We start from the raw sequence: 19,046 nt of genomic DNA on the forward strand, positions 1-19,046 counted from the left end.
TCGCCCATTCAACGGTGTGTGGTTGGCCTCGTGTGCTCAGGATCATGGGAGGCCAAGGTACCAGGTACCTGGCCAAGTATTTATGAAAGTAAATACAAAAGGAACTTGTACCTAAATTTCAAAATGTTCGGAGTTTTTAATCTGAATTCAGTTTTGTGTTCTGACAGTATCATGGCTAAGAGGACATAGTAGTCATCGCGGAATTGAAACTGGCACTAGACCAGATCATCAATGTGACTTTGCGACATAGTGTATGTTTGTATGATGTCTGTCTGTCTGTCTGTCTGTATGTATGTATGTATGTATGTATGTATCTGTGTATGTATGTATCTATCTATTTATGTATCTATATATACATGCATGTATGTATCTATGTATGTCTTGGATGATTTAACGAAAAACTGATTGATCAATTCTGCATGAAAGCTATTTTGTTTGTTTATATCATTTTTAGGAACAAAGGAAAAGTCGGATACTAGAAGAGAGCATGCTGAAACTGGACTTAGAAATGAAGCGGACTGATTCCCTGTTGTATCAAATGATTCCAAAATCGGTTGCAGACAGACTAAGAAGAGGGGAACCAGCCATCACTACGTGTGAGGTAATACCATATCAAACGAGCTACTCGGCATGGACAGCAAGTACAATAAAACGAATTATTTATGTCTGTATTATCGGGGGCATGGCTTTGAAGAATGCGTTAATATTCGTGCATATATCGATTCCGAACATTTTGTTTCGACAAGTTCGTAACAAAATTAAAACTTTTGTTTCTTCAAAATGTGTCAGGTGTTAAAGTTCCACCTCATACAACTCTATTCCGTGAGTTTAAGATTGTCGAAAATGTTACGCATTTTGGTAACATTGTGCATAAACAAAATTGCGTCTTATAATACGATAACGTGCATTAAGTACACTGACTGAATGTGCTCTCATTCAAATCAAGGTAATTTCGATCGTGTTTCTGTATCGTTTATTGCACGACTGTTTTTAAATATTACTCAATCATATCGTTCGATATCGCAACATTTTATGGAAATCATCGCCCTAACCTCACTGATGAGGATGATGTTGTACTGTAAGTACCTAATACTACAAAATCGACTTTTAAAGCAGTTCCGTAAACTTTTCATTAGTTCAAACCCCCATCTGGCAATAGAGGACTACACGAATATTTTGTAGCCTAGAGAAGTAATAAATCATGTCAAGAACGAAGACAAAGCGACAGTAATATCTAACACAGATCTAATATTTTCATGTAATTGATATTTTATTATATTTTTTCAATGCAGAATCGATAACGTGTTTCTGCATCTTATTGATTCCCTAGCTTATCGTGACACTAACAGATTCCTTGCTATTTCACAGGTATTTGACAACGTGACAATTCTGTTCAGCGACGTTGTTGGTTTCACGTCCATTTGTAGTCAAATTTCCCCGATGGAAGTTGTATCTATGCTGAACGCCATGTACACGAAGTTCGATAAACTCAGCGAGTCCCACGGAGTCTACAAGGTAACTAAGGCTTGTAATAGACTGACAACTGTCACTGTAGTCTTCTAGTTTCCGAATGACGCGCAATTTAGACTAAAAGCTGATGATGGAAGGATGTATTTATATAAGAGCATCAGACACGTTAATGAGAGGATAGACCCTTTCTCATGCCGAAATCTCTGCAACTGTACTGTATTTCAGATAAGAACATCACATGATTAAATTCTCAAGTTCTGATTGGCTAACTACAGATGATCCTTTAAGAATAGTACGCATTTCCCCCTTGACACTTGGATACTCCAACTGGATATGATTATTAGACATGTTTAGCTGACACTATCGCCATACGCTCACATTATATGACTACGTCATGAGTAATACTAAGTGTGTTATCGACTTTATCCCTGGAACTCTTTTATACAGGGTCGTTTTTGACCAAACACCTTTTATAGGGTCGTTTTTGTCCAAGCACCTTTTACAGGGTCGTTTTTGGCCAACCACCATATCAAAAAGACAACGCTGTAGGTAGGGAAATAGTTCTTTTGAGAGTAGGCAGTGATATAATTATAATTTACTGAATTACAGTATGCATCCCTGAATAACTTTCATCCTGCTGAGAATAGCATCTAGGTCTACGTTGCTGATGTGCACATTATTCAAGGATATACGGTACACATTGTAAGGCATAATTTAAGGATGCCGTCGCCATTTTCACATATTGTTCGTAATGTAATCTAACTGGCAAAACTAATTCCTGCTGATTCTTTTCGATACACGACGTCCACCACAATTAGAGTTTTATATATATATATATATATATATATATATATATATATATATATATATATATATATATATATATATATATATATATATAATAGGATTAAATGATCATGGTGGGGTATTTATCGATGTGTAAATTTTACCTAATCACTCACAAAGTAAATAAAGTCTGAAGGACTTTATGTTAACTTTGTGAGTGATTAGGTAAAATTTACACATCGATAAATACCCCACCATGATCATTTATTCCTTATAATTCCAATTTACTTCCTTAATACATTTTAATACATAACAAATGGTTGTTTCGATTAAACTAGTAATAGTCCTTCTTTTTTTTAAAATTACGCTTGCGTGTGGCACGTGTTGTTATAGCAACGTCGTTGTTACTTTCTACGCATTTCGATCTTTCAAGAGCAAAATCGTGTCCATTTTGAGTGACACCCCTTGGTTAACATATGACCCTGACCTTTAAGAACCGCTACCGTAACATGTTGTCGCGGTGAAATGCAATAATTTCCGAAGAGTAGCTTGTAAAACCTGATACATGCCGTCTTCGGCAAAAGGGGCGAGTGTTCGAATGCAGGACGGTCTGTGCAATTACATTGTTTTAACTTCTAGTGGTCGATTTTAAGCTGTTGCTTGTCATTTTTGATCAGAAATCACAGGAGTGGTTGGGTGGGGGTGGGTGGGAGCTTGTTGTTATTGTTATTAGGGTGCAAGGCGTTGATATAGATAAAACTTCACATCAAATGATCTGGTAACAGGGAACCGAAAGTAGTCCGCAGAATTTATCGAGGTGTAAAAATTTCCAGATCAGTATCACGTAACTTTACATCCAATCAAAGCGCAGAAAACGCAGTCAATTTATAAAAATTGGAATTATATACATATATATAAGCAGCAGGGGGGGGGCGAATCCGACATTTTGTACAAACGTTATTTTGCTTAATTATTACTTTCTGCACTCAGCGGATCCGGTGTCGTCAGCGCCTGGTAAAAAAAAAACGACGTCGTCGTCGAGGGGATCGTCCGGACGTCATTTGGTTTAATTAATACCTTCTGCGCGCCGATCCCAGCGTCGTCAGCGCCTGGTAAGCACATTGACGACCGCGTCGATGTCATCGCCCCCCCTGCTGCTATGATCTTACAAACAGAGTGATCACTAAATCCTCCTCTTGTAGGTCAATTAGGTTATTTGACTGATCGGTAAGTCTGAAATTAATTCTCGTTAAAAACCGATTATGGCATCGCATATAGACCGGATTAATCGGACTCTCAACGATTAAAAATCCCGGAGGGGCTGTTGGTGAAAACGAATAAAGGATATATCCTTGTTGAGCCTGATTTGATTGCTTGGTATCCACCTGGTAACTCCCTTCGATAACATCGCACACTAGATTAATCGCTATCACCGATGCAATATTTACGTTGTATGGAGCAATATGCCTACCACCATCTCCGTTATCGTGTCTGAGGATAGTTGATGGGGGGGGGCGTCCGCGGGTGGATTCTTAGGCCATCCTAGTATGGTTCTTATTGAACTGTTATAAATATCAACCATATACCCCGGTGTGCTTATTTCAATCGTCGACGATAACGTCGGTTCATGAACCGTAATAGCGATTTTTGATTCTTTTCCTGTGATCGATTTTATCCTGCGTTGAAATTCTTTATTGATTTGTTCTATTTGGTATGACCCAGTTGGTATTGTAACCTCATTCCAGTCTGGGGTCCCATCGGGCTTATTTGTCCATGCAAAAACCAGCGAGTTATTAGGTTGTTGTCCGTTAAATGCGTCCGCTCGAATATTAGGCCAACTGTGATATACTCGCAATTTTGCCAGCGCTATTTCCTTCACTGGAACCGGCGACGGGAAGTTCACACTGAATTCTGGCTTCGTTGACGTTATCGATATCATATTTGTTTGTACCGGAGTGGTGTTCTCCGCGATCCGCTGAAGTAATTGAGACCCTTCGGGGTTCAGAGACATTATTATTATTCGTTGTTTTTAGTGTCTAATTTCAACAACCAGGTGGTTCCGGCTTCCAGTTGAAAATCCTCGATTTTTGACATCGCGGAGCTATACAACTGGACCATCGTGGAGAATTCAACATCGGATATGAACAAATTATCAATCGACAACGAGATCAACCCGGATAATTTCGAGTACGCGTCGGATACTATTTGATGTTTTACTGTATACTCGTTGAGTTTTTTCTGAAAACACGATGATATCTTCCTAGTGATTGCGTTGGCGACTCCAGCAACTGTTGTCATTGCGGAGATAGCGATTGGAACAGCGATCGGGGCTATCGTGGTCACCGTGGATAAAATAACACCGGCGCCAGCTACTATACCCGACACCGAGTACACGACCGCGTCGATGGTGGTTATTTTTCTGCGGTATTTTTTTATTTTTGCGCGGTATTGTTCGGAAAGCGTTTTCAAGTTCGCGGAGAATTCTTTTGCGGTATCGAATCGATATTGATGTGACGTCGGTGATACCTCTGATTCAATTACCCTGGTGGTCATTTTTATTTTAAAAGAGCTAGTGTTTTTAATTACTTAGATTCGCTACAAATTCCACATACCATGTGATGTTTGCCCGGGCTAAATTTCCATCAACAGCATAAATTGTAAACTGTTCAGTTGCGTTCTTGTCTATAATTGTTGATATTGTATTGTTAAACCCGGATGAACTCGACGATAATATATTAAACTGCATCATTGAAACCAGTGTCAATCGATAAATGCCCTTAACAGTTGCGGTAGTATTTACTGTATTCTGTGTAGGAGTCCAATCGAATGATCCATGCCGAATTGTGTATACTGTGTTGATGATGTTCTCATGAGGGATTTTTATTTTTTCGAATTGCTCTGCTACTCTCGGTAGTCCGTCTTTAATCGCTTCAACATCAGTTCCGATTATTTCTATTCTCCGCAAATTCGCGTCTATATTATTCTTGTTCGCTGCAACCCTAGTAATGAGTATATCTATTTCCTGTATATGCGCGTCCACATTTTTTTTGTTCGCTGCAACCTTAGTAATGAGTGTATCTATTTCCCGTGTATGCGCGTCCACATCTTTTTTGTTCGCTGCAACCTTAGTAATGAGTGTATCTATTTCCCGTGTATGCGCGTCCACATCTTTTTTATTCGCTGCAACCTTAGTAATGAGTGTATCTATTTCCCGTGTATGCGCGTCCACATCTTTTTTGTTCGCTGCAACATCAGTTTTGACTGTTTCTATTCTCCATTCATGCGCGTCTATATTATTCTTGTTCGCCACAATATCAGTTTTGATCGTTCCTATTCTCTGTTCATGCACGTCTATACCTTTTTTATTCGCTACAATATCAGTTTTGATTGTTTCTATTTCCCCTGTATGCGCGTCTATATTTCTTTTGTTCGCTGCAACATCAAGTTCGATTGTTTCTATTTCCCCTGTATTCGTGTCTATATTCCTTTTGTTCGCTGCAACATCAGTTTTGATTGTTTTTATTTCCTGTCCATACACGTCTATATTTCTTTTGCTCGTTGCAACATCAGTTTTGATCGTTCCTATTTCCCCTCTATACACGTCTACACCCTTTTTGTTCGCTTCAATATCAGCTCTGATTGTCATTATGTCCTGTGTATGCGCGTCTATATTCCTTTTGTTCGCTACAATATCAGTTTTGATCGTTCCTATTTCCCCTGTATGCGAGTCTACATTATTTATGATCGTTGCAACATTAGCGCCGATTATTTCTATTTCCCGTTCATGCACGTCTACACTCCCTTTGTTCGCTGCAACATCAGTTTTGATTGTTTTTATTTCCTGTCCATACGCAGTGATGTCATTTATAGTTGTTGTGATTTCATCCAGCTTGGTATTTTTTTTACCAAAGAATTTATCAAAGTTGTCATCGATCCTGTTAACATTTTTTCGTAACGTGTAAAATTGGCCCGACAGCGTTGTAAACTCCGAAATAGTATTTTTTATTGTTGCAAGATTCGGTTCGGTTACCTTCGGGGTCCCGAAAAAACTAGCGGTAGTGAGCTGTATATCGGTGATAGATTTTTTCACCTGCGCGTCAAGTTCGGTCACCGATCTATTCAACCTTATAAAACCGTCTTTGACTAATGTTATCGTCGACAGATGTTCACCCGGCTTGAGTCGTCCGTCGCTGGTATACAGCGCGATAGTGTCCTCGGCGGCATCACGCCGTCGTGTTAAAACGTCATCCAGCGACACATTACTGGATTTCAATTTACCCTGGCGGTCTTGAAATACAACTATTTCACCTGGGTCAACACTTGTTAAATTCAACGTATCAGCGATTTCATCCTCGATTAGTTTTTTTATGTCATCGGTGGCGGGCGTTTCCGTGGATCCTTTCAGCGCCGAAATAGGTCGTCCCCAAATATCAATCATCGTTATTGTAAAAAAAAACAGCGTTTCTAATTAACCCGCCGGGCCTCTACGACCCCACTAGTGTATTCGTTTACAACCACATGAGGTGGTTTTCGCGATGATGAAATCGCCGCGAGTACGTTCAATACTTCACGGCCGCATATAGGCGGGTCGCTTAACTGCTGTGTTGGCAGCGTGGAATAAAAAACCCGGGCTGAACACGTCCGGATATACCGCATAAACTCGTTCGGCGGGGATAACCTATATGAATCAAAATAGACGATCGCACGCGGATCAATCGCGTATGCAACCCAATGAGTTCCCGCTCCGGAGGACCCATCGAGGTTAATTATGCCGGTTTCAATATTCCTTGGTGCCGCCGGTAATTGATCCCTCATAAAAACACCTCTGAAGTTTTTTATCGCTAGCGCGTCTGCGGCGTCTATTAAATCAAAATTAGACATGGGAGTCATAGACTCCTGAGTCAATAAACGGTTCCCGGTAGTCTTAGACCCTTTCCCGAGTACCATGAATACGGGGTTCCCGGTAGTCTTAGACCCTTTCCGGCCACGGATCGTTTTTTTTTATAGCCTTTCCCGGTTGCCTTCTTCAATGCCATCCCCGCCGCGGTACCAACGGCTCCTAACGCAGCCGCCTTAGCCACTGCTGGGGCCGCCGCGGCAATCAATGCCGGAATCGCGGCTAACAACGGAAATATCCCACCGGTCTTTTCCATGTCTTTGATCGCTGCGGCAGAGAAATCTATTTGAACGCCCTTTTTATTCTTCATCGCATTATTGAAATGTTTTATTTGACGCGCCGTCAACGATATCTTATGATTACCACCCGCCATCTGTGACGGCTTCAGCGTTATTGTGGTCCCGCATTGTTTAGCCGACTTTGATCGTAATTTCTTGACTTGACCATCAGTCAACTCTACACTGACGACACTATGCGACATTTTATTGTAAACGTGTTTGTGCTTTCAATTACATGTTTTCCACTGGTGCATCAACGATTCTCATTCGTCCACCAACACCTTCCAACAGCATTGATTTATCGCTGAGAATGACAGCAACCGCTCTATAATTAACACCAGCCGGGGCTATACGAGCTCGGAAGTGTATATCAACGACGGATTGTCTCGTTAAATCAAGATGTTCCAACGAAAAATAATAAATCGGATACAGCTTTTTAAATTCATGTTGTGATATTTGCAAACCAGTGTCGACGTTTTGATCACGACCCATATATGACAGCAATCGATGGTACACACGTGCGACATGGTTGTCGCCGTAATTAAGCTGTATATCCTCGGATGGTTCCTGTTGTCCGTTTATTCTCAGCGAAACATCCCTGACTCCTAATTGATCAAATATCATATGGCTGCGTTCTTGATTACCCAATCGTTCCCTATTCTGTAGCGCTATAAAAATATGACGCGGGGCTGAAACGCCTTGTTTTGATGCCAAGTGCCATGTAAACGTATCGGCGACGTTATCCTCTTTAGCATCAGTTGTTACCGCTAGCCAATTCAACAACGATTTTCCTCCCTGTTCCATAAATGATAACAATCGTGCTTCCGTGGTAACTGATGGAGTCAGCACCGGCATCCACAATGCCATTTTAGTTAAAATGACTTTACCGGCAGCGACGCCAGCAGCACGCCATATTGCATTGTTATCATCGCCCCTTCGCGTTAGCGCGATTGTATGCTTGGCCCCATAGATAACCCTCCTGACATTTCTGCAGAATCCAAATATGTGATGGAGTGGAATCACGCATGAAAACTGTCGGCGTGGTCTTTTTAGCATCGACATTCGTGCTGCGAATCCCATATTGTAATTATCGTTAAGACTTTTTATAACAGTGAAATCAGCGTCCGGTTTTGCTCTGCGGTCTGGATTGGCTGCTTCAGCCTGATCACCTGCGATATCTTTTTTCGTCAGCACGTTAACGTACTGAAAATGATCAGCGTTATCGGCGGAGTCCTTCGCAAACATCATAGATGGGCCCGCCGATCTCGTATAATCGTCCGAGTATCTCGCTAACCCAATTATCGTCGTTGCAACATCAACCTCGCGTTCTATTGATTCAATTTCTCGCCCGTCAATAAGATATCTGGCGCTCTCAAATAACGCCATGATACCGTTGTTGACGAAACCAACTCGAACATGATTGTCATCTGCGTATGGTGCATTATCGGCGGCATTTGTCACGAGTTCTCCCTCAATTTCGATAAACGCTTCACATGGCAGAAAGTATCTACTGGTATCTTGGACTTGAAGTTCAATTCGCGATCGTAGGTCAGGTTGCGCTGCATAATAAGAATAATATTGATAATCGCGGACAGAATCATCCCTGCGCACTGGGGCATCCATATCAAACGCGGGATCAGCGGTTCGCGCAAATATTTCTATTATTTATCATGTTGATGTTTTCAATTGCGATTTTTTCGTCGTAAATTCTTTGAATTCTGTTTAAGACCACTCTCCCGCTATTGCGTTTATGGGCGCGTTGGTGGATGACTGAGCCGCCAACGACTCTAATTTTTCTTCCACGGCGTTATTTATTACTTTACTGACATTCGCAGGCATCACTGTCGTTGATGGCATCACCGGTGGTTTCTGTTTTTTTCTCCTCACCAACGACATTAGTTTGTCCTTTGCTGCAGAAAGCGCCTTTCCGGCAACGTCTCCAATAGCGCTGATTCCCTTATCACGAATAACATCAATAGCCTTCATTCCTAATTGTTTGGCTAACGGCGCTACTTTTGGAGCCATTCTTGTAAATAACCCCGCAATGGTGCTACCGAGACCATCTCCATAGTACGCGCGGTAAACGGGCAATCGCGAATTTACCACGTAGACGAGTACTGGTTTATCGTGGTTGTAGTGTATGATCATCTTTATTATAAAACACCGGTTTTTCAATTAGTGATTGTGATCACCACCCCCTTCCCACCGCCGTGTGGAAAACCGGAATAAATTTTATCAAAATTTCCTTGGGTTTTTGCCCTCGATAAAAATCCGGTTTTTTCCCGGTTTTTTCTTGATTTCTAGTCATTTTTGGTTGCCTATAGTCGTTTTTTTTCGATTTTTCAGCAAAAACATCGATTTTCTCTAAATGATTTCCTGGGGTTTTTGCCCTCGAAAAATGGCAAAAAACGGTCAAAAAATGGCAAAAAACGGTCAAAAAATGGCAAAAAACGGTCAAAAAATGGCAAAAAATGGCAAAAAACGGTCAAAAAATGGCAAAAAAACGGCCAGAATTAACAAAAACGATAATTTTTTTAATCATCCACGAGTTCGTCTATGAGCGTTCGATACGCACTAACGTCCATGATACCGCCTGTAAATAACCGCTTGCAAATATCAGCGGCCTCATTGATTATTTCCGGAGAGTTATTTCCGGCTCGTTTTCCTCCGATTAGTACCTCTAGCCGTGATATATCACTGAGAACACTGTTAGGACAGGTAACGCCTTAGGATTCTTTACCAACAGAGTATCCTTTTCCTTTTTTTGGTATTCTACTTTTTACTTTATTGTGGAATGCGTCGTAATCGGGGCCATCACCACGTAGTAATGCACTCTTGTGTTTATTCGCTAAATACACCATTCTTGTCCAATCCCTTAACGACTTTATATTTTTCTCGTAGCCGCTATTGATATGCCTATCTCGTAAATTCTTAGCAAAATTGTTGGCGGCAAAATCAATTAATTCTTCATCGCTGAAGGCCCTGATTTGATCTATTATGCCCTTCTTGAGTATATTACTGGGTATATTCCTCTCTCTCTCTTTTTCTTCCGGTATTTCTTCCGATGTTTCTTCCGGTATTTCTTCTTCTGGTTCTCTTGCGGTAGCACCTAGTTCTTCTTCGTCGGCCATTGTAACATAAGGTTCTTGTGGTTCGGTTATAGCGAGTGGTGGTGGCCTCCGTGTTGTGGCAGTCGCTATTTTTGCAGGGAGTGTTTCTAAAGACCTTTTTGTTTGTTCGGTCTGAGCCGCTATCTTTTCAAGCGCATCGAGGACGGGTACAGTTGCCGCCGTAACATCTTTGGTCGCTTTAGTTACCGGGGCAAAGAGTTGTTCGCTTCCAACAGTAAAATCGGTTTGTAGTTGCTGCCGCGTTTGAAGTTGTTCTCGGACCCTGTCTCGTAACGGTATGAACTTTTTAAGCGCTGCTAGCCGCTCTCTGGCTAGCCGAGTAGTAAGTGATTCGCCTACCATTATTGCAATTGCGAAGCAATTTCTAATTTCTCGCCGGAGTTTTCGTCTATAATCCTTCTAATGTTTTTGATCTTACTAGAAATCTCCCGGCGTCGTTCATAAACACGTCCGAGTTTTTTTCGTATTATTTCAACGGCAGTGAATAGTCCAATGAATGCATTTGCGTCATTGTGGTACAAGTTTTCATTGATCGTATGTTGTAATCGTTTTATAAAAAAGTACTCGCGGGCCAGGGTAAAACGCCCCCGTTTCGATTGTTCGTTAATAATCTCATAATCGGATAATATTTTTTCACTGTCGAGACCATCAGATAATTCAATTCCTTGATTTTTTAATTTTGAAATCTCGGCTAATATATTATTGATGTCTTCGATATTCATTATTCTTATAGAACATCTTGTTTTTAAATAAAAAAAAATGAAACCCCGTGTATCAATCCCGAGGTGTTCAACAATACTGAATACTTTGTTTTCTTCCGGAATGGACAATTTATTGTCATGGCGACTTCGTCAGCGCCATAGGCGCCGGTGACTTCGTCACTCGCTGATATTTACATATGAAAATCGAATTCTATGCCCGGTCTTTTTTGAGATTGCTGTTTGATATACTCGTTCTGCTACTTTTCGTATTGAGGCGATACAAATGTCAAAGTATCTACTGGCTTCATTCATCGACTGAAATATTTTTTCCTCGTGAGTTGTTGTATCAAATGACTTTACGGGTTTTGCTTTCTTTGGGTATTTACCGGTTTGGCCTTTTTTGGTATTTTGACTCTGCGAGACAGCTTGCAAGTTTATAAGAGAATTATCAGTCTTATTATTATTAATATGATCAATCACAAGTCCATTTTCGATTAATCCGTTGAATACCTCAAATACCGCCCTATGAACATGGTACTTCTTCTTTCCGGCACCAAACATCAGATACCCCTGATTACTTACGGTACCAACCGGCTTCTTCAGTTTGCGGTTTCTAACAATGCCGTCGCGAGATGCCTCGTAATTGACGAGCACAGGATGCGGCTGAAATTCTTGGTCCATTTGTATAATAATACTATTTGTCTAATTTATTATTTGGTTTAATTATAAATCTTTCAACGTAGTCTTGGGGGGTTTTGATGACGAAGTCGGCGGTGGGGTCAATGACGGCGTTTTTAATTCGCTTGTCATAATAGCGTTTTAGTTCCCTGTATCGCTTTTCGCCACAATTGATACACAACTGCGATTTTCCTCTTACACCGACGTGACAAACCAAGCACGGGAGGGGGCCAAGAGAACCATTACGAAAGCTTTGTAAATGATACCTGCAGAATTCACCTCTACATGATTTATTGCACGGGGTTGTCGACCCAATCATCAACCATTTGCAGTGATTCATTATACTATATTCTTTCATTTAAATACTTGTTTTAATTATATGGATGAGTTCGAGAGATTAGCAGCAATTAAGCCCTGGAAAAATATTAAGTTCAATCTCGATAGAGTCCTCAAGGACGCACCAAAAGCGTTAATAAACGATAGAACCCTGTTGAGTAAAATACGCGATTGTATCGATGAATTCAAGCGTGATGGCGCATCTCATAGTTGGTCAACATTTCGAATTGATGGCGTTGTTGATGCTACCATGAACGACAACCGCGCAGCAACGATAATATCACAACTTGACGGTAAAAAGTATTTCTTCAGAGTAAAATTCATTGTCCGGGTGGAATCAGGTAATTGGATCATACGTGATAAATTTGAACCAGTTCTCAGCGACAAGAAAACAGTCATTGTTAGCCGCGACTCCAAGCCCGGGCTGTTAACCGGAATTGACAGACCATACTATGAACGAGCGTATCCTGAAACTGCAGTTGTTTATGGAATATACCCGTTAAATAAGAAACCTGATATCGGAAAACTGAAACCAATGAAACAGTCAACGGGGATAAATTGTGTAGCAGAACGAGTAACAGAGCATTTTACAAATGCATGTCGAGGAAACAAATTGACTGATTTACGACGTAGCAAAATCAACCAGTGGGAGGAGACAGTGCGCGAGCGTGGAGCAACCATCAGCGACGTAGCGAGATTAGAAACATCGCTGAGATTTCCAATAACCGTTACAACGATAACCGGTGAAGTATTATACGAATCAAAGTACAAATCAAATGGGGCCCCAATCAAAATTATTGATCATAACGAACACGCATGGACGCCCGCGATCACAGTGTTTCCACGGGATAGAACAATAAAGTATATTCCCGGGGAATTTATACAGGATGGTTTTCTCGCGGAGAGGAAACTATTTGATGCTATCGCTTATTTGTGTAAAAACGACCCTGTATCAGTGTGGTTACTTCGCAGCGCTGATACCTTTGATCAGTTTGTGAGACCAAACGGTGAATTATATCGCACTGAAGCATTTCACAACAAGATGAAAAAAACCGCCATGGAATTTGAAGAGCATGATGAACAACTGCTAACAAATTGTTTTACGATTCCATCGGTTGCGGCTCATGTTGCAGCGAGGAAAAATGCGTGGAGTCCAACACGCAAGGAATTTCTACCGGATGTACAATCCAGTTGTTTGGAATACTATCACGGTGGACTATGGAACACTGAATACAACCGCGACGCTATGATTTCCGTTGATATGGTTGCCTGTTATCCAGCGAGTTTTCTCGGGTATGGATCCGCCGCTGAGTACTTTAGACGATTTGGACACCCCAGACATGAAATGACTCGTGTTGCTATTAATGGACCACTGCCCGATTTTGATTTAACCGGATTCGCTCGCGTAGTATCATTTGAGTTCGCGGCAGGACTTCATCGCTGTTGCTATATTTGGATCGGTAGACACATGGCTGAAAAGAAGTGGCTGCCAATAGCGCTGCTACGGTACATGATTGATTGTAGCATGCTTGTGTCGTTGATTGTCAGTGACGCGATTATATCATACCGAGCGCAGACTGAAGTCTGGTTACCAGAACCGGAGCGTCTAGATAGCATAATTGACGAATCCAGAAAACACATCGATGCCGACGAGGAATATATCGTCGAATGGTCCAGGAGGATATTCAACCAACGAAACCGCGAGGCAAAAGATCTCGGTAGAAGAATAATTGGTAAGTTCACACAAGGTGGAAAAAACTGCGACTACAAACGATATTGCTCACGGCTGATTATAGATGACGCAGAATATGATTTCGTAATCAAGGACGCAGTGGCGAAAAATAGATACGTGAACTGCGAAACAGCTTTCTTGTCCAATGGAACAAAGTTGGGTACAGTTGTTACCTACAGCGATGGAGACAGCCCGGCATACCCGCATTTGAGGGCATCTATGCTGGGTTACGCCGCTATCAATTTATTCTCGATGATAAATAGATTCCCCGACACCGCGGTTAGAGTAGCCGTTGATTCATTTTATGTTGACGTAGCGTATAAGGAAAACGTAGCCGAGTTTACTAGTCCAGACGAGAGTTGGGGTACATGGAGAATTAAAAATGAAATACGACGCGATTATTCCCCGTCAGCAGATGTCACCGTTGAAAACAATTACTTACGCGGTGATAAATTATCAGAATGGTCTAATGCACCACCGTGTTCTGATCCAATTTGTAGACACAAGACGGTTTATTTAAGCGGCTGTGGCGGGTCAGGAAAGACGACTCGGGCAATTGAATTATTTCGAACGCGGGCAAGTATAATCGTGCTTACACCGACCCATAGACTAGCGCGAGAGATAAAACAACGAAATGTTGACGCCGTTACTTATCACAGCTTTTTTCGATACAGCGGCGGCGAGTGGACTCCTGATCGAATGGGTGAAAAATTTATTCCTGGGGTTATCATTTGGGATGAGATATGTACTGTTTCGTTAGATGTTTTACGAATGTTTCTTGATTGGTTGCTGCTCGCGAATACAGCGGTAATCATGTGTGGGGATCATGGCCAACCACCACCATTTGTCGGCGAGGGTCCACATGATTGGTTAAGGGGTTTTGTGGACTATTATGAAGAAACCGATACTGATTACCGGGCACTTGATGAACAACTGCGCGGGGTTAAAAAATTAATCAGATTACAGCCGGATAGAATTCAGTGTGAAATAATCCGCGAGGTGATTCCGGAAACGCCGTTAAATGAATTCTGGGAAACATGGAGACCAAACGATTTAATTGTTGCGAGTAGAAAGATAGTCAGAGACACACTTCAGCGGAAGTTGTTTACGTTGCATAAGGAAAAGTTTCCAACGCGCCCAGTGCCGTTATGCTATAGACCCGCGGATACACGGCGGCAGAACATTGAAGTTGAGATTCCAGGCCGGACAGAAAAACAAATTCTCGTGCTGAATGATATCGTGCTCGTTGATATCAGCGTCGTCGAGGACGCGCTACGTGCTGATAAATCCCCGTGGACGCTAGGATACGCAACAACAATACATTCCTCGCAGGGACTAACCATCACGGACACAATTGTTTGGATAGTTGATAATCGCATCGAATGGTCAAATCTAGTCTATCTTGCAGTGTCCCGAGTACGGAGGATAAATCAGCTTCGAAGAATTGTTATTGACGGAGTCAGTGACGGAGTCATTGACGGAGTCACCGACGGGGTCATCGATGCAAGCGTCATTGATAGAAAACTCTCGGGTTACCGCCAACAGGATAAAAAAAAACAGCGGCGTTTTGATATTGATGCCGAATTAATAATTGCGTTACGACAACAACAGAATAATCACTGCGCGAGTTGTAATTGTGTAATGCGCTGGCGTTATTCGGATAAAGACGCTCGCCAATTTACCGTGGACAGGATCGATAACAGTCTCGGTCATGTCAAAACCAATGTGAGGTTGACCTGTCTTGAGTGCAATAGACGCAACGGCGCTAGTTAAGACCACGCGGGGGCAATTGAGTATCGTCAGGTATCACTTGTAGTTGCTCGCGTGTAAACCCCCGCTGTGGGGCAGTTGAATCCAGTCTATAGATCGATGGTCTACCAGTTGATCGTGTTATCGTTGATATGTTATGTGTGGTAACACTCCAGATGGGATCAGTAGCTCTTTTTTTACCGCCTTCAAGCTCTCCTGGTTCATACAGATATCTCACGGTAACATCGCCGAGAATCGGCTTGGAAACGCTATCTATTTTTGATCTTCCGGGTATATACTCGTATTTAATCGCGTCGCTGGGCTTCATGTTGATTGCTCGGGTAATCTCGTTATTTAACGCTGCAATTACGCCTGGCAACCTTTTGACCCATTCACGAGATCGTTTTTCTTGGATGAATTCCTTCGCGTATTGATATCCAAATAACCGTTCAGCGAGAGTCCGATTGAATCGTTCAACAATTGCCTGATCACGATGTAGCGCAGTATGACCTCGTCGTACCGCGACGCTATGATGTTTCAGCGTTGATAAAACAGTGCCGCGAAATTCACTACCAGGATCAACTTGTAATAGATTTGGCCAGCGCAGAGGACCTCTTCGATAAATTCTTTCAAACGGATCGGCTACTTCAGTTGCTGACTTTGTTTTTAACGGCTCCGCTTGTTTGTATCGACTCGCAACATCAACTACGGTTAGCGCGTATTTGTAACCGTTGTCATGCGGCAGAAATAGTATATCAGCCTGATGAACTTCATTAGGTACGCTAACATCAAAGCGCGAGAAGTTGATTTGTTTAGGCGGTGGTAGATAGATTTGCCATATAGCCTGTTTGGACAACCAATTAGCCGCAGTGGCCCTCGTTACTTTTGCAGCGCTTGCAAGCTTACCAATTGCGGCCTTCCCTTTCCAGTATCCCCTCGGAGAATAATAGATGGATTCCATGTTGTTATTATAAACGCTATCGTTTTCAATTACCAGCGCGAGAAGCTCCGCTTCCAATCATTAATTTACCTTTCATAGCCGATTTTACCAACCATGAGGCCAATTTTTCCTTGAAGGATTTATCAGGAATAGCATTTAGCGCGTGAATTAATTTTACGTCCGCGATATGACGCTGTTGCAGATCGCTACTTTTGTAAGCAACATCATGAGCATGACACGCCTTATCGATAGCGTTTATTGGATACTCACCGGGTTTGGGCTGATTTTGATCATCGAGTCTGATATCTAATCGTGTTCCGGGGCCACAGTAGCTATATCCTGGGAGGTGTTTTTCTCCTGGATACTTTGCCCACGGGGTTCCGGGGAGTTTTGATAACTTGGCTGCAATATCACCTCCTCGCTTTTTTTTAAAACATCTCCGGGTCTAATAGAAATAAATCTAAATTTCTTTGTACCGCATTGTACACACTTGCCAGTAAGCGCCGATCTGTTATTTCTTGTTGTAACGGTTGTCATATCATTTGTGCCAGTACGCACTCTACACTTTACACAATATAGATCCATAATTTATGTATAGAGACATGAATATAATTGACTTTTCAGCGACTAAAACAAGAGAACCAGTTAAGCATGTTGCAGCGTTACCAAACTCGATCCGGATGATTATCATCGGACCATCTGGATCCGGCAAGACGCAATTGTTACTCAATTTAATAATGAGATGGATGAAGTGGGATAAGTTGTATTTGGTTGCTCCTAGCGTAGATGATCAACGATGCTACGAGGTGTTGAAAGATTTCAACGAGAATGCATCAGCGATCGCTAAAAAAAATGTCATTGAGTTTATTACGGATATCAATGATGCACCAGGTATCGATGATATTGATGGCGACGTTAACAATTTAGTCGTGTACGATGATGTTATGTTAGACAATCAAAAAAAACCAGCTAGGATATTTTCCAGAGGCAGGCATAAAAACACTGACGTGATATATGTCACTCAACGATACACTCAGATTCCAAAAGTAATCAGAGACAACTGTAATATTCTTGCTGTATTCAACGGCGTTGATACACACACGCTACGAAATATTTGGCAGACATGGTGCGGCGGTGACATGGACTTTAATGGTTTTCGAAACTTTTTTAGTCATGCTCAGTCAACCCCACATGGATTTGTAACGATAAATTTACATGATCCTCGGACACGATATCGTATCGGACTTGACCAAATATTCGGTTAAATTGTAAATAGCCACTTAGCAGCAGGGGGGGGGGGCGATGACATCGACGCGGTCGTCAATGTGCTTACCAGGCGCTGACGACGCTGGGATCGGCGCGCAGAAGGTATTAATTAAACCAAATGACGTCCGGACGATCCCCTCGACGACGACGTCGTTTTTTTTTTACCAGGCGCTGACGACACCGGATCCGCTGAGTGCAGAAAGTAATAATTAAGCAAAATAACGTTTGGACAAAATGTCGGATTCGCCCCCCCTGCTGCTATATATGGGGGGTGTTTTGGCAACTGAATCAGTCAAAAATGACCTAAGATAACATGAGTAACAGATTCCTTAGTTACTGTCATGCCAAATCGCAGACCGAAGAATTCATGTATACAAAACCAAAAGCAGAGTTGAAGCAAATATTAAGGTTATCATGCTAAAATGCGGCATTGAAAAATTATTATTAGAAATCCCTTATATATCCCAGGAGGCCATCCAGAAATCCAGTAAAGGGGTGGAATGCGACCCTACTGAAATTGCGGTCTGGGGTGGTAAATGTTGTTGTTATAGGGTTTAACGCCATTTTTCAGCACAAGATAGGCTATACATGGCGGCCAGTATTAATGGTGGAGGAAGAACCCCGGAAATTCCCGGAAAGAACCACCGACCCTCGAGAAGCTATTGAGAAGCTTTCTCACATACCCACATTGGCTGAATCAGAGACTCGAACCTACGCAGACAGAGGTGAGATGGCAGTGATCCGTAACGGAGAGCGCTTTAGACCACTCGGCCACTCGGGGCCCCGGGTGGGAAATGTGAGAGGTGGCTGACGTTATATGCTAGAGGAGCTATATCCTAAGACCACAATTATTATTTTCTTTTCAATGTACACGCATTCAACAGTATGTCACTTTTCCAGTTTTTTTTTTTATAAATGATCTCCGCCATCGCTTTATGTTACACAACAACCCCATCTTAGTTCAATAAATCCTGCAAGGATTCATCATTGGTTGAACGGATCGTTTTTGTGTATTATTAATGTAAACAAACTGACGTAGAGGAAGTAACCTAAAATCGGATGCATGACACCGAAAACAGGGT

General features: G+C 41.9%; 1 protein-coding gene across 4 annotated transcripts in view; it reads left to right on the forward strand.

Moving 5' to 3' along the window:
• The window catches only part of LOC149792469 (soluble guanylate cyclase 88E-like), a 501,393-nt gene that overhangs the window by 470,933 nt on the left and 11,414 nt on the right, over positions 1-19,046 (forward strand). For all 4 annotated transcript variants that reach the window (XM_089971051.1, XM_089971054.1, XM_089971052.1 and 1 more), the window contains 2 exons: positions 455-601; positions 1,369-1,515. In XM_089971051.1, coding sequence (XP_089827177.1) covers positions 455-601; positions 1,369-1,515 — 294 coding nt within the window. The remainder of the gene's footprint in view (positions 1-454; positions 602-1,368; positions 1,516-19,046) is intronic.

This window comes from Sinohyriopsis cumingii, chromosome 9 (genome assembly GCF_028554795.1).
Source record: "Sinohyriopsis cumingii isolate HCF-2022 chromosome 9, ASM2855479v2, whole genome shotgun sequence".
Lineage (NCBI taxonomy): Eukaryota > Metazoa > Mollusca > Bivalvia > Unionida > Unionidae > Sinohyriopsis > Sinohyriopsis cumingii.